Source organism: Thalassophryne amazonica, chromosome 21 (assembly GCF_902500255.1).
Source record: "Thalassophryne amazonica chromosome 21, fThaAma1.1, whole genome shotgun sequence".
NCBI lineage: Eukaryota > Metazoa > Chordata > Actinopteri > Batrachoidiformes > Batrachoididae > Thalassophryne > Thalassophryne amazonica.
The window spans coordinates 2,704,364-2,717,198 of record NC_047123.1 but is presented as its reverse complement, the minus strand read 5'-3'; the positions used below and the strand labels follow the sequence as shown (position 1 = coordinate 2,717,198).

At 41.4% G+C, this 12,835-nt stretch overlaps 1 protein-coding gene across 1 annotated transcript in view; it reads left to right on the top strand.

The window, feature by feature from the left end:
• Window positions 1–552: 552 nt before the first annotated feature.
• LOC117503536 (centromere-associated protein E-like) overlaps window positions 553–12,835 on the top strand; it is a 34,414-nt gene continuing 22,131 nt past the window's right edge. The window contains 22 exon segments of the mRNA XM_034162797.1: window positions 553–680; window positions 2,729–2,841; window positions 3,557–3,646; window positions 3,740–3,858; window positions 3,938–4,057; window positions 5,402–5,483; window positions 5,570–5,637; window positions 5,738–5,812; window positions 5,888–5,939; window positions 6,012–6,099; window positions 6,656–6,785; window positions 7,052–7,175; window positions 7,252–7,295; window positions 7,297–7,404; window positions 7,520–7,655; window positions 7,732–7,828; window positions 8,478–9,402; window positions 9,481–9,537; window positions 10,380–10,544; window positions 10,625–10,699; window positions 12,264–12,332; window positions 12,589–12,720. Coding sequence (XP_034018688.1) covers window positions 625–680; window positions 2,729–2,841; window positions 3,557–3,646; window positions 3,740–3,858; window positions 3,938–4,057; window positions 5,402–5,483; window positions 5,570–5,637; window positions 5,738–5,812; window positions 5,888–5,939; window positions 6,012–6,099; window positions 6,656–6,785; window positions 7,052–7,175; window positions 7,252–7,295; window positions 7,297–7,404; window positions 7,520–7,655; window positions 7,732–7,828; window positions 8,478–9,402; window positions 9,481–9,537; window positions 10,380–10,544; window positions 10,625–10,699; window positions 12,264–12,332; window positions 12,589–12,720 — 2,925 coding nt within the window. The 5' untranslated portion in view covers window positions 553–624.

The window sequence follows — 12,835 nt, the reverse complement described above, 5'->3', positions numbered from 1 at the left end:
GGAATAGTTTATCTAGTAGTCATATTCAATCTCAGTCATCCAAAGGTGCTTTCAGAAATGTAGTCAAAATAGTTTTATCTCGAGAGTTTTTATAGTAAGAAATCAACCATTTTATTTTCTTTATGTATTTTTTAGTTTTAATTTACTGTCCTAATGTATTTATAAATTGTTTAGGTTCTTGTTATCATATACACTATTATTTCTATCATCATCGTCATCATTATTATATTTTACTTCTATTTTGTCATTTGATTTTTTAAATGAACCACAATGGAAATAAGTGTTTTCACTTCAAAACTACAAGTGAGACCATAATGCATTGCGCACTTTGGCGCGATTACATCCACAAAGTATTTCTGCAATAATATAATAAGTAGGAAAGCAATCAATGCTTTTGGAACTTTATCAATACGGTTAATGTTTTTATTGAATTTCAGACGCATATGCTTTATTAAAAACTTGGACAAAGAGTTTTTAAGGCCAAACGAAATGGTTCAGTCCAGCTGATGACGCGCACCAATCAAATCAAAGTGACACATTTTAAAAATGCCGCAGACGCTTCGGCTAGTTAGTTAGCTTTTAGTGACGTTTAACAGGTTTGATATTTAATTGGAATAAGGAAAAATGACTGAAGAGTCGGCAGTGAAAGTGTGTGTTCGAGTCCGTCCTTTAATCACCAGGTGAGTTGGAAGTTAACGGCTGGAAGCTTCTCCAGTGTCGCTTTAGCAGTTTTGCGCTAATATGCTAACAGAAGAATTTTACATTAAACACGGAAAAGTCTGTCCAGCGGGAATAAATCATCCAAATAATCAAATAATAGGTGCCCAGGTTTGATTTAGAAAATCCTGTTTCACTAAATTTGCTGGCTTGAAACTCTTCTTGCAAGATGAAAATTCAGTAAGGTATATCTTATATATTATATTCCAATTCTAAGGTGGAACTATACCAGTATACAAAGGCATATGTAAATATCTAAAAAGGAAGAGTAAAATAGGAGAGTAGAAAAGAGTAGAGTAGAGCCACTTAGGTGTCTGGTCTTGAGAACCAGGGATGGTAGGTTAAAAAGCTTTTTTTTATCCCATGGGAAGTCTCCCTACCTCAGATGTACAACTAAAGGTACTAAAACGCAGTAATAAAATAACGAAGAAACGCTCGTGTTTATAAGTGTGAGATATTGCCACGGATACAGTGAATTCGGACCTTCGTGACCGATGAAAACACACTCGGGCTGCATTGATTGTCAATTGAAATCAGCTGGTTTTGTTTCTAACAGCCGGCTGACGGCTCTCTGGAACCACGAGATTTATACACCGAGCTGACCATAAATGATTTATTGTACATTAAAGTGACTTTATTGACGAGTCTGACCCCTTTGAAAAGTGTCCAAATTACATGTATTTGTATTGAGCTCGGCGATGTTTTTGTCGCCAAGAAATGGCCACCAGAGGGCGCTCGGTGTAAAGTCCGCGGCAGCTCATATACCTTTGATTTTCTCCCATGGTGACTTGGAGACTGCTCATCCGGATGTGGCACAGGTGTTCCTACACATGATTCTTGACACTTGGTTGTGCCTCTCGGTGTTCACAGTCCCAGCCTGCGTCCTGTTGCTCTGTGCTGGACTGTCTCTGAGGCAGCTTTGGTCCTGGATCTAGTGCTTAGGGGTTGTTCTTGTGCTGCTATGATCAGAGCCTCTGTGTTGTCCTTTAGGCTGGGGTTTTTTAGCTACTGGTAGGACTTCTTGATGTCAGCCACTTTATCTATCTATTGATGGTACATCCCATGGAGGGGCTTGGTCTTCCATGATATCGCCTCCTCCTCTTCCTTATCACCATCTGTCTTCAGCTGTCGGAGGCATTCTTGTAGCAGCTGATCTTGGGTGTGGGGGGCTTCTTTCTGACGTATTCGTAGATGCTCCTCGTGTCATCCTGGATTGTGGCTGTGACACTCACTCCTCCTCACCCTCCTTCCTTCTGCTGCTCATAGAGCCTCAGGGTGTTGGACTTTGGGTGGAATCCTCTTTGCTTTGTGAGGAGTTTTCGTCTCTTGCCATCATTGGCAGCTATCTCGGCCTGCGGCCAACTTATTATCCCAGCTGGGTATCTGATGACTGGTAGTATGTATTGATGGCACAGATCTTATTCCTACCATTGAGCTGGCTTCTCAGAACCTGGCTTACCTTCTGGAGGTATTTGGCTGTGGCTGACCTTCTTGTGTCTTCATCATGGCTCCCATTGGCTTGTGGGATTCCCAGGTACTTGTAGCTGGCCTGTATATCTGCTGTCCTGCCTTCTGGTAACTCCACCCCCTCAGTCCAGATCACCTTCCCACTCTTTATCACCATTCAGCCACGAGACATCCTGATATCCTTACTGTAGATCCTGTTGAGGTAGTCAATCTCTTGCTCCCTCTTGACATACAGCTTAATGTCATCCATGTACAGGAGGTGGCTGATGGTTACTTTGGTATATTCCGCACTTGATGGTAATTTGTTAGTACTGTGTATAGTATGATAACTTTTGTTAGTATTTACAAATGTGGCATTTCTTATAAACTTCTGATTTTCGTGGGCTCGAGTGGCCATCAGCACCCTGCGATTTGCAGCAAGGCATCATTATTGACTCGATAAGCCTGTTTGTCTTTATTTTATATCCTAATCTTTAAAATATGCAAATATTACCCAAAATGGGAGGTTTATTGGTTGGTGTATTTTAATGTGTTCTTGTTGCAGGGAAGAGAATTCCACATCAGAGAACTCAGAGCCTGTGACACACTACTGGAAAGCTGATAAGAAATCAGTCTATCAGAAAGATGATGGGAATTCATCCAAGAACTTCACTTTTGGTCTGTTGGTTGTTGCAACATTTCTTCCATCATCAGAAGTGTTTTCACAGTGGCATCATTTGGGAATCTTTATGTTGAATTTACTTCAAATATTTATTTAGCCATTGGTTTACTAACATTATGTGTCCGGTAGTTTACAAACGCTGTGTGTCTGGTGTCGCTGACCGAAAAATTGGTCCCTTCTAAAAATTGGTCCCCTCTGTCTTCACTGCATGCGTCGTTTCAGCGCGTCAGCAGCAATTCACTGATTATCACCTCGTTTCTGCTTCAGACTGCCTCCAGTCATCATCTGTCTCAGCGACAGATATCTGAAGCGTTTGTACAGCAATCATTTCCACATAAATTCAGCATTATTTTATCATAAAAGACGGAGGAAGTGATCAGAGCGCCACAGCTACACGTCTGAGTCTGACTCTCTACACCCAAAGTGATCAAAGGCAATAATGTGATTATTAACCATCAGATGACAAAGTAAAACCTCTTAAATCATTCTAAAGTGAGTTTTAAGCAAAAACGAGATGATGATCGGTGAATCGCTGCTGACGCTCTGAAATGATGCATGCGCAGTGAAGGCAGGGGGCCGTTCACTCTGACACCGGAGGTTGACATGGTTTACTGATGATGTGTATCCGGTGACTTACAAACGCGATGTCCAGCCATTGTTTTTTTTTGTTTTGTTTTTTTACATTGTGTATTTCTTATATGTTGAACTCAGATCGAGTGTTCACTGCTGATGAAACGACTAATCAGCTGTACCAGGACATTGCAAAGCCTTTGGTGGTTTCATCTGTTGCAGGATACAATGGTATGTGTGGTTACGTGTTTTTACAGTTCTGGGCTCCACTTGTCGCTGAAGTGTTTATTTATTTATTGTTTGTATTCTGTTTTTGGTTCTTAGGAACTGTATTTGCTTATGGACAGACATCATCCGGGAAGACTTTCACCATGATGGGCAGCGATCGTAATCCCGGTGTGATCCCTCTGGCTGTGGATGACGTCTTCCAGACTATTAAAACTGTGAGACAACTGTTGCATGTTTGTGGGGAAATAAAACCCTGAAGCCGTTCTTAACTTCAGTCTTCATTTGCACTTCCAGTATCCAATGAAGGAGTTTCTGCTCCGGGTCTCTTACATGGAAATCTACAACGAAACTGTGACTGATCTGCTGGTTGACAGCTGGAAGAGAAAACCTTTGGAAATCCGTGAAACCATCAATGTAAGTGGCTCACAGACTATATATAGAAAAAATAAACACTTGTGAGGTCTCACACTCACCCGTTCACTTGCTTCCAGCTGGGGGGGGGGGGCGTCTAAGGCCTTGCTCAAGGGGCACGTTAGCAGTGGTAATGTGCAACAAGTGCCGTTGTTGGGGTTTGAACCTGCAACTCTTGTCACAGACCATCTTCTTGAACGTTTAAGCCAGTGTGTCCCTGATAACATGACTTACAATAAAATATTTTCCCAATGCGTCAACATATCAGTGCTCTGTATCTTCTTACAAACACACACAAAAAAACTTTTTAATGTCTCAAAGCGACTCTAATATTAAATGAATGAAAACCAATGAAACCTGATACTCTGTGCTTCACTTTCTAAGAGCAAAAAAAATTTGTTTTTTGTAACCCAAGTTTCTCATATTTAAAGGCTGGCTTTACGTTTTTCACTGAGTTCATCTTTGTACTTGGTCAAATTTATCACACAAGCTGTGAAGAGGAACAGTATTCCATATACCATATTTTCTGGAGTATATTGATTTTTTTTTTTTTTATTCATTTGGGAGGTTGTGTGACCTATACACCAAAAAAGAATAATAATAATAAAAAAAAAATCACACTTCAATCAGGCTTTCCCAGGAATTGATCCACAAAACAAAAGAAACTTCAATAATAAAAGTACACGAAAATGCCAAATTAAAGAGCTGATTAAAAAAAAAAAATCTATTGGACTCTGGGTTTTTGTTGGAGAGTTTCCAGTGCTGTAGGTCAGCAATCCATGTTAACTGTTAGACATTTTCTGTTGTCCAAACTACATCAAATAAGATAATGTTGTCCGTTACACATTTATTTGTCCATCTTGATTAGTTTTGGACTTTGAAGGTCTTTATGTTATGTAACAGTGCATGCTGTGGTGTGGACATGTGCTACACTGAGTTCATGTTGGTTAATCTCGCCTGATTTATACTCTGGCAAATAACAGCAGTGAAGCATGATTTATTGCAGACTTTGATATAACTTTCCTTTCCTTCCCACTGTTGCCAAGTGCTTGCTCACAGGGGGTCGTTTTGACCTTTGGGGTTTTTACGTAATTATTGTATGGCTTTGCCTTACAATATAAAGCGCCTTGGGGCAACTGTTTGTTGTGATTTGGCGCTATATAAATAAAATTGAATTGAACAAGTTTTTCCTCACCTTCGTGATAATTAACCTGTTAATATACACACAGGCTGAAGATGATGGTTGTATAAGAAGTATGTAAAGATGGAAGCAGCACTACTTAAAGTTAAACTGAGCTCAGGTTGATGAATGGTCAGGTTTCAAACAGTTTTGCTTCCTGTGTGCAGAAAAACATCTTTGTGGCCGACCTGACTGAGGAGCTGGTGACTTCTCCTGCTCAGGCTCTGGCCTGGATCCGGAAAGGAGAAAGTAAGAGCTGAGATTCTAACGGTTGGTCACATGCTCACACTGACAGACACTCTGACCCATGTCTTTTGTTCCATCGGTTTCTGCAGAGAATCGGCATTATGGAAAGACGAAAATGAACCAACGCAGCAGCCGCTCGCACACCATTTTCAGAATGGTGATAAACACAATACATAAACGAACACGCAGGACTCTGATCAGATCTGGGTTCTGACCCGGCTGTAACTTTTTATTTATTTATTTATTTTTTTATCCAGATTTTGGAAAGCCGTGAGCGGAGTGACCCAGCGTCTGGGGAAAATGCTGACGGCGCTATTATTGTGTCTCATTTGGTAAATCACCTCTTTATTTTTGTGTGATTGTGTCAACATTACTTCCTCACTGGTGATTTTGTTGATTCCTCCAAGAATTTGGTTGATCTTGCCGGATCTGAGAGAGCGAGTCAGACTGAAGCCGAAGGTAAACCTAAAGTCAGTGAAGCAAACAAACGGTGACATTATATTAAACTGATCATCCACTTTCATTCCTCAGGGGTGCGTTTCAAAGAAGGATGCAACATCAACCGCAGTCTCTTCATACTTGGACAAGTGATTAAGAAAGTTGCTGATGAGGATCAGAAGTGCGTAAAGAACAAATTCATCCCCTTCACTACATGATAAAATGTCATATTTACAGTTTTCTGGAAGTAAAAGTACTGAAGTCATTCTTTTCCTACTCTTAGTTAAAATAAATATACATTGATTCAAGTTTGTACACTGGCAGTAATACCCCCCCCCCCCCCCCCCCCCCCACACACACACACAGTAGTTTGCATGGATATTTTTGTTTTCTCATAACACAGCCAAATCATCACTTGGACTGCATTTAACTTTAGACCAGTCAGGGGATGGATTTAGAACATTTTACATCGTAACATTTCACTTGGACTTAAGTTACATTAGTAAATAAATATAAAGAGAATTATGACTAAAACTCGTTAGTTTTTTTTTTGGGGGGGGGGGGGGGAGGCCTTGCAAGTTACACTCAGGTGTGACTTATATAATGAAAAAAAAAAAACTAAATCCACGATTTATACTCCGGACAAACCAGTAAATGTCTGTGCATAACGTGGTGCTGTGACAGTGTCTTGTTGGTATGAATTCTTTATTAAGTGTGCGGCATATCTCTCTGTTCAGGGGCTTCACTAATTACAGGGACAGTAAGCTAACTCGCATCCTGCAGAACTCTTTGGGTGGAAACGCTAAAACTGTGATCATCTGCACCATCACCCCGGTCACACTGGAGGAAACACTCAGCACTCTGCAGGTCAGAACACAATCTTTGTAACTCAGTGTTCCGTGAACTTTAGTTGGAGTTGTGTTCTCACATGCTGTGCACCACAGTGAAACGTTGGTGAGCTACTTTACCTCACCCAGCAAGAAGGTTGTGGGTTCGACTGCACCAGAGACTGTCACCTCTGTTATCCAAAGTCAAACCAGCAGTAAAGTGATCGTGACATTCATTGTCTGTTGTAAACGACCTAAACCTGCAGGTTCTGTATAAATAACTGTCCATTGTTTTTCCTTTGTTAGTTTGCCAGCACTGCAAAGAAAATGAAGAACGACCCTCATGTCACAGAGGTGTCCGACGACGGGGCTCTGCTCAAACGCTATCGCAATGAAATAGTGGATTTGAAGCGTCGACTCCATGAGGCAAGTGTGAAATCTGTCTGTCGTCCCGTGTTGACCTTAACTTCTGTGCTCAACTGGAGGCCGTCTGTACCCTGATGCAGGTTCCTCAGTCACACAGACCACGGTGATGGAGAAAGAGGTTCTCCTCCCATCTTCTGCAAGAAAAGGATCAACTGCAGCGAGAGCAGCAGGATAGGATCCGAAACCTCACCCAGCTGCTGGTCACCAGCTCCAACTTGGTGCCTTCCAAAAAGGTAACTGCAGCAGAAACCTTCAGTATGTGAGAATGTTGGTGTTCTCTGTTTCTGGATAGATTTTTCTACAGTCACTTGGGGAAAACTGCTCACGGCACTTTGTTGTGCTTTTAAGATGCCAAAACGACGTGTGACATGGGGAGGAAAGATGCATCGCGTTTCCCGCCCGCCGATGTACGATCCAAGTGGCTTTGTAGAGTTAATGGAGAAGCAGAAAGCAGAGAGGTCCTGCTCCCTGGTGATGACTGAGTGTAAGGCAGAGTGTCAGTCGTACTGCACGTTGCACGCTGTTTATCAGCGTAACTCATGTGTCGTTGTGTGTGGCAGATGAGGACTTTGACACTCAGTGGGAGATTCCTGAGGAGCCCTCAGATGAAATGGACACAAGTCCGTGCTCTGTGACTGTTCGTAGCTTTGGAGACAGGTGAACGTTTTTCTCCATAAAATAGCAGTTAAGCAGCTGTGCTAACATTTTGTATATCTCTGTAACCACTGATCTGAGACGATTAATATCAAATATTGTAACAAAAACTGACACACATGAATGCAAACTTGTGCCTGTTCTACAGTCACTGCGTTGTGCACCTGAGCCGCTCAGCTGCTGTGGATCACACACACGTTATCTGTGATAACATTCTGGCACCTGTGAAGTAACTGTTTATGCCACTGACCTTTTTTCAGGCCACTGTTCAAGTTTATATTTATTTAATTCTTTAAATTGGTGGTCAGCTGACAGCACCATTATGTTGAAGGTGGTATTCATAAACTTAAAAATGTGAATTGACTCACCATCTAATTCAATAACTTTTTTAGATTATCCTGGATTATGTTGAATTTGTTATGCACGACACAAATAAACTGCTAATAACTATCTCTCAATGTATGGTGATTACAAAGTACTCACCCTCAGCAAGAACCAAGCGTCTGTCCAATCTGCTATTGCAGATGAGAGCTGAATTTTCTACTAGTTTAGGTGAATGATAACTGGTTTCTTTCTGTTGATTGACTAATTGTTTTAACTGATTCCTCTGCCATCGCAATACATCAGTCCTCTATATGCTTGCTTGTTTCAGTCCAAAATACCTCACCTCTCCAGACCTGATGCAGGAGCTTTCAAATAAAGTGTCCAACCTGGAGCTGCAGCTGGAAACTGAGACTCGACAGAAAGCCGAGGCTTTGAGTAAATCGGAAACATTGGAAAGAAGAGTGGCAGAACTTCAGCTGCAGCTGGAAACGGATGCTGTGAATAAACCAGAAACTGCGAGTCAGGTGGAATCATTGGAAAGAAGAGTGGCAGAGCTGCAGCTGGAAACTGAGGCTCTGAAGAAACCAGAGGCTTCGAGTCAGGTGGAAACGTTAGAGAAAAGAGTGGCAGAACTTCAGCTGCGGCTGGAAACTGAGCCTCTGAAGAAACCAGAGGCTTCGAGTCAGGTGGAAACGTTAGAGAAAAGAGTGGCAGAACTTCAGCTGCAGCTGGAAACTGAGGCTCTGAAGAAACCAGAGGCTTCGAGTCAGGTGGAAACATTAGAAAGAAGAGTGGCAGAACTTCAGCTGCAGCTGGAAACGGAGGCTCTGAAGAAACCAGAAACTTCGAGTCAGGTGGAAACATTAGAAAGAAGAGTGGCAGAACTTCAGCTGCAGCTGGAAACGGAGGCTCTGAAGAAACCAGAAACTTCGAGTCAGGTGGAAACATTAGAAAGAAGAGTGGCAGAACTTCAGCTGCAGCTGGAAACCGAGACTCTGAAGAAACCAGAAACTTCGAGTCAGGTGGAAACATTAGAAAGAAGAGTGGCAGAACTTCAGCTGCAGCTGGAAACCGAGACTTGGCAGAAACAGCAAGCCTGCGAGCACATGCAGACAATCGACCAGTGGCCAGAGGAGCTCCAGCATGCTCAGCAGAAGGAGGCCAATGAGAAGGTGCACATATTGGAATTAAAAGTGGCAGACCTGGAACGCTTGCTGGAAGAACAGATGCAAATGAAGAGTGAAGCTGATGAGGTTTGCTGGCTGTTTCCTGTTGAAAGTTGTTTTCCACTGAGGTGTTTGAGTTCTCATCCTCTGAACTTTGTCTTCCAGATGAGAAGAGATTTTGCTGAGTCCATCCAGCTGTGTGAGAGTCTGGCTTCAGACAGGGTGAGCAATACTTCATTAACTTACCTCTTAATTCTAGCTGATATAGGTGTTGGGTCTGGTTATTGGCATAATATTAACACGTGTTAAAGGTAACTGTTGATACTCAAATCCACTAAACTGCCAAACTCAAACACTTGTACATAAGTGTGTGGAGTTCTCCAGTGTGGAAGGAGAAGTAATTTGTCTGCATCACTACACCTTCTGTGGTGATGTCAGAGTGCCAAGATGGCACTGAAGCCAACCTGTAGTGCGAGGAAACAAGCTCAAACCCAACTCTGGATGTGCGCAAAGTGTAGGTGTGTATTAGCACGACGTAGTCCGACTGATATCTATCAGTCTTTCACGAACATAGCAGTATATGAAAGCTTGTTTTATGGAGGGCAGCAAAACCTATCCAGAAAAACATGTTGGCTGCTGGAAATGGTGCCATTACATAGTTTGTCGAGCAGATGGCACTCAAATTGCCAAGCATCACTGGGACCCCATCACCCCTTGGTCACATTAGTTGGAGTCGGAGGCAAAGTGAGCAGCTGCCATTCATTTTCAATCAGAGTTGGCTTTTTACAGCAACACGAGGCAATTGGTCACTATGCCGCCATTTAGGTGGAGCCGAAATAGACGAAGTCTGTTTTAGGCAAATGCTGAGCGACATGACATGGTGACTACCAATCCGAGTGACGGCACGTTGGTTGGTTGATTATATTTATAGTTATTGATGGACAAAGTTTGTTTTTAGTGCATAACCTGTAAAGGTGCAATTCTTCTTCCACAGTACGTCTTTCAGATGGACGGTGTCTGTCCTGATTCCTGGGTGTAAATTTTAAAATCTTGCTTGTTTCTAGGCCCGAGTGTCTGCTGAATGTGACAGTTTGAAGCAGGAACTGGAGTTCTTCAAAGAACAGACCAACAACTTGGAGAAAGAGAACAGAGTTCTGTCTCAGGAACTACAGGAAAAGATAGAGATGGATGAGTTTAAATATCTGGAGGATGCATGTAGAAAAGAGGAGGTAACCTCTGTGGCCTGCTGGAGGTTTACAGCACGATCAGACAGGTGGTCGTAGATCTCATTTTGTTTGTCTTCTTACAGAGCGAGTTGCAGAATGAAAGGACCTATTTGAGGGAGATGGTCCAATCTTACGAAGTCAGATGTCAGGAGCTGGTGGTAAGTGTGTCTGTGGTTGGACGTGTTTGAGGAAAGCGTGTCCCAGTCCAGACTTTGATTTACTGCTGTTTGTACAACCGCCTGCACACACGTAAATACATCAGCCAGAAATATAGCCACACCCCTCAAGCTGCCTTTTTCCTGGAAAAAAGTATTTAAACAAGAAATGAAGAATTATGGGATTACTTGTTTCTATATTTATGTGCTACAATAGATTAGGTTATACTTTCCTGTCAAAGCGCCAACAGGTTTGACTTTAACATCACATCAGACTTTTCCTGCAATAAAAAAAAAAAATGTAATTGCCACCAAAGAAGCTATTTACATTTTTTTTTCCAATTGATCTAATAACTTTTTAAAGTTTCTGGTTATTTCTAATTAGTTATTTATCCTCTGGTTAACTTACTAGTAAATCGCATCTGTAAGTTGTCATAAATGGTAATTCTAATCCAATTACATTTTTTTCCGCAAATCTGATTGGTTAATTGTGTGAGATTTCAGACTGTATAACAGCGGGGTAACGGTGGCGAAGTATTCGGCTGTTTCACATTTAGATGTATTACTCCGCGCCCTGACCGGTGTTGTGACGATATATCATTCCTGTCAACACGCCAACCCTCCGCAACTGCGCATGCGTAATATTGTCGGGACACAGAACTGTCATAATGGCGCTGAGAGTGAGAGAAAGTCACGTACCGCCGCCAAAATAGGTGAATTTAAGCTACCATACAAAAGTATTGATGTGGATTCTGACACAGAATTACTGTTCCACATTTGATGGATTTTCACATTTGATGGATTACTCCGTGCCCTGACTGCCGTTGGAGTGATGCTGCCTCACGGTAAACCTCGCTGTCCGAATTACCTACAGAAAAATAAACCGTGCAAACGATGGATTTGTGGACGTTCATGCTGTTATACGCTCACAAATTGAGTTTTAAATGGATATTTGTGAGCGTATAACAGCATGAACGTCCGCAAATCATCAGACACAGCAAGGTTATTCCCAATTCTATGCATTTTTAAAAATCCCAACATATAAAAAGTGCCAAAGTTTATTTATATATAAATGAAGCAGTTCTATGTAGAAAATAGAACATCTTGTTCACAAACTTTTTTGATGGAAAATCAAAAATCTGACAATTATTTCATAATGCTGCAACACTTATTAATGTAACTGATTTAATCTATTCACTGTTTGGTCCATAAAATATCAGAAAATGCTTAAATATTGAACAGCATTGCTCAAATTTCTTCTTTTGTCTTTGACCTAAAGATATTCCATTTACCATGAGAAGGAGAAACTGGAACAGAAAACAGAAGCTGAAGTCAGAATTTAAACCTAAAAAAAAAAACCCTGTAGTGTTTAGCACATTACTTCATGATTAATTAAATAATCAGTGTTGCAGGTCTAATCAGAATGGACAGTTACACCTCTGGAAATAATAATAATAAAAAAAAACCTATTTGTAGCCTCACCAGTTATTATAAGGTTTGTTTTGTTGTGCCTGAATGCTAATGGTAAATATTAGACTTAAACTTTTCCATATTTCTGTGTTTGAAGAACAAACTAGAAGCTGTGTCTGAAGAACTGAAGAAGAAAACTGAGCTGGCTGAGCAGCTGGAGAGTTTGGTATGTTTGATTTCTGATGATATTTATATTTTCTGCCTGAATAAACATCAATAAAATTAAGTTTTACTGATAGATGGTCAGCTGACGGTGAGCTCGTTTGTGTATGTGGCTCATGTTAATAGTCAGCTGCACTTACAAAACAAAGATCTCCTCTAAGACCAAAACATTCCAGCCTGTAATTGACTCACTAATGTTTAATTCCTGTGTCAGGAACTTTGATACAAATAGTTTTCTCGTTGCTTTTGCATTGTGTCAGGGTGGTAAGGACTTGACACAGGAAGTGATGTCACTGCGGCGTTCTCTGGATGATGCTGAGGGACTCAGTAGAGACACAAAGAAGGAGTGGGCGGTCCTGCGGAGCCAGAAGATTGCTCTGGACGAGACCAACGTGAGTCCTCTGTGAACTGAGACTTTTGTTGCCTGTTTTCTAACCACGTTGCTTTCTATTGGTTATGTCTTTCTTTGTGATCATCAGCATTTCTCATAAATCAGAACACAAAATA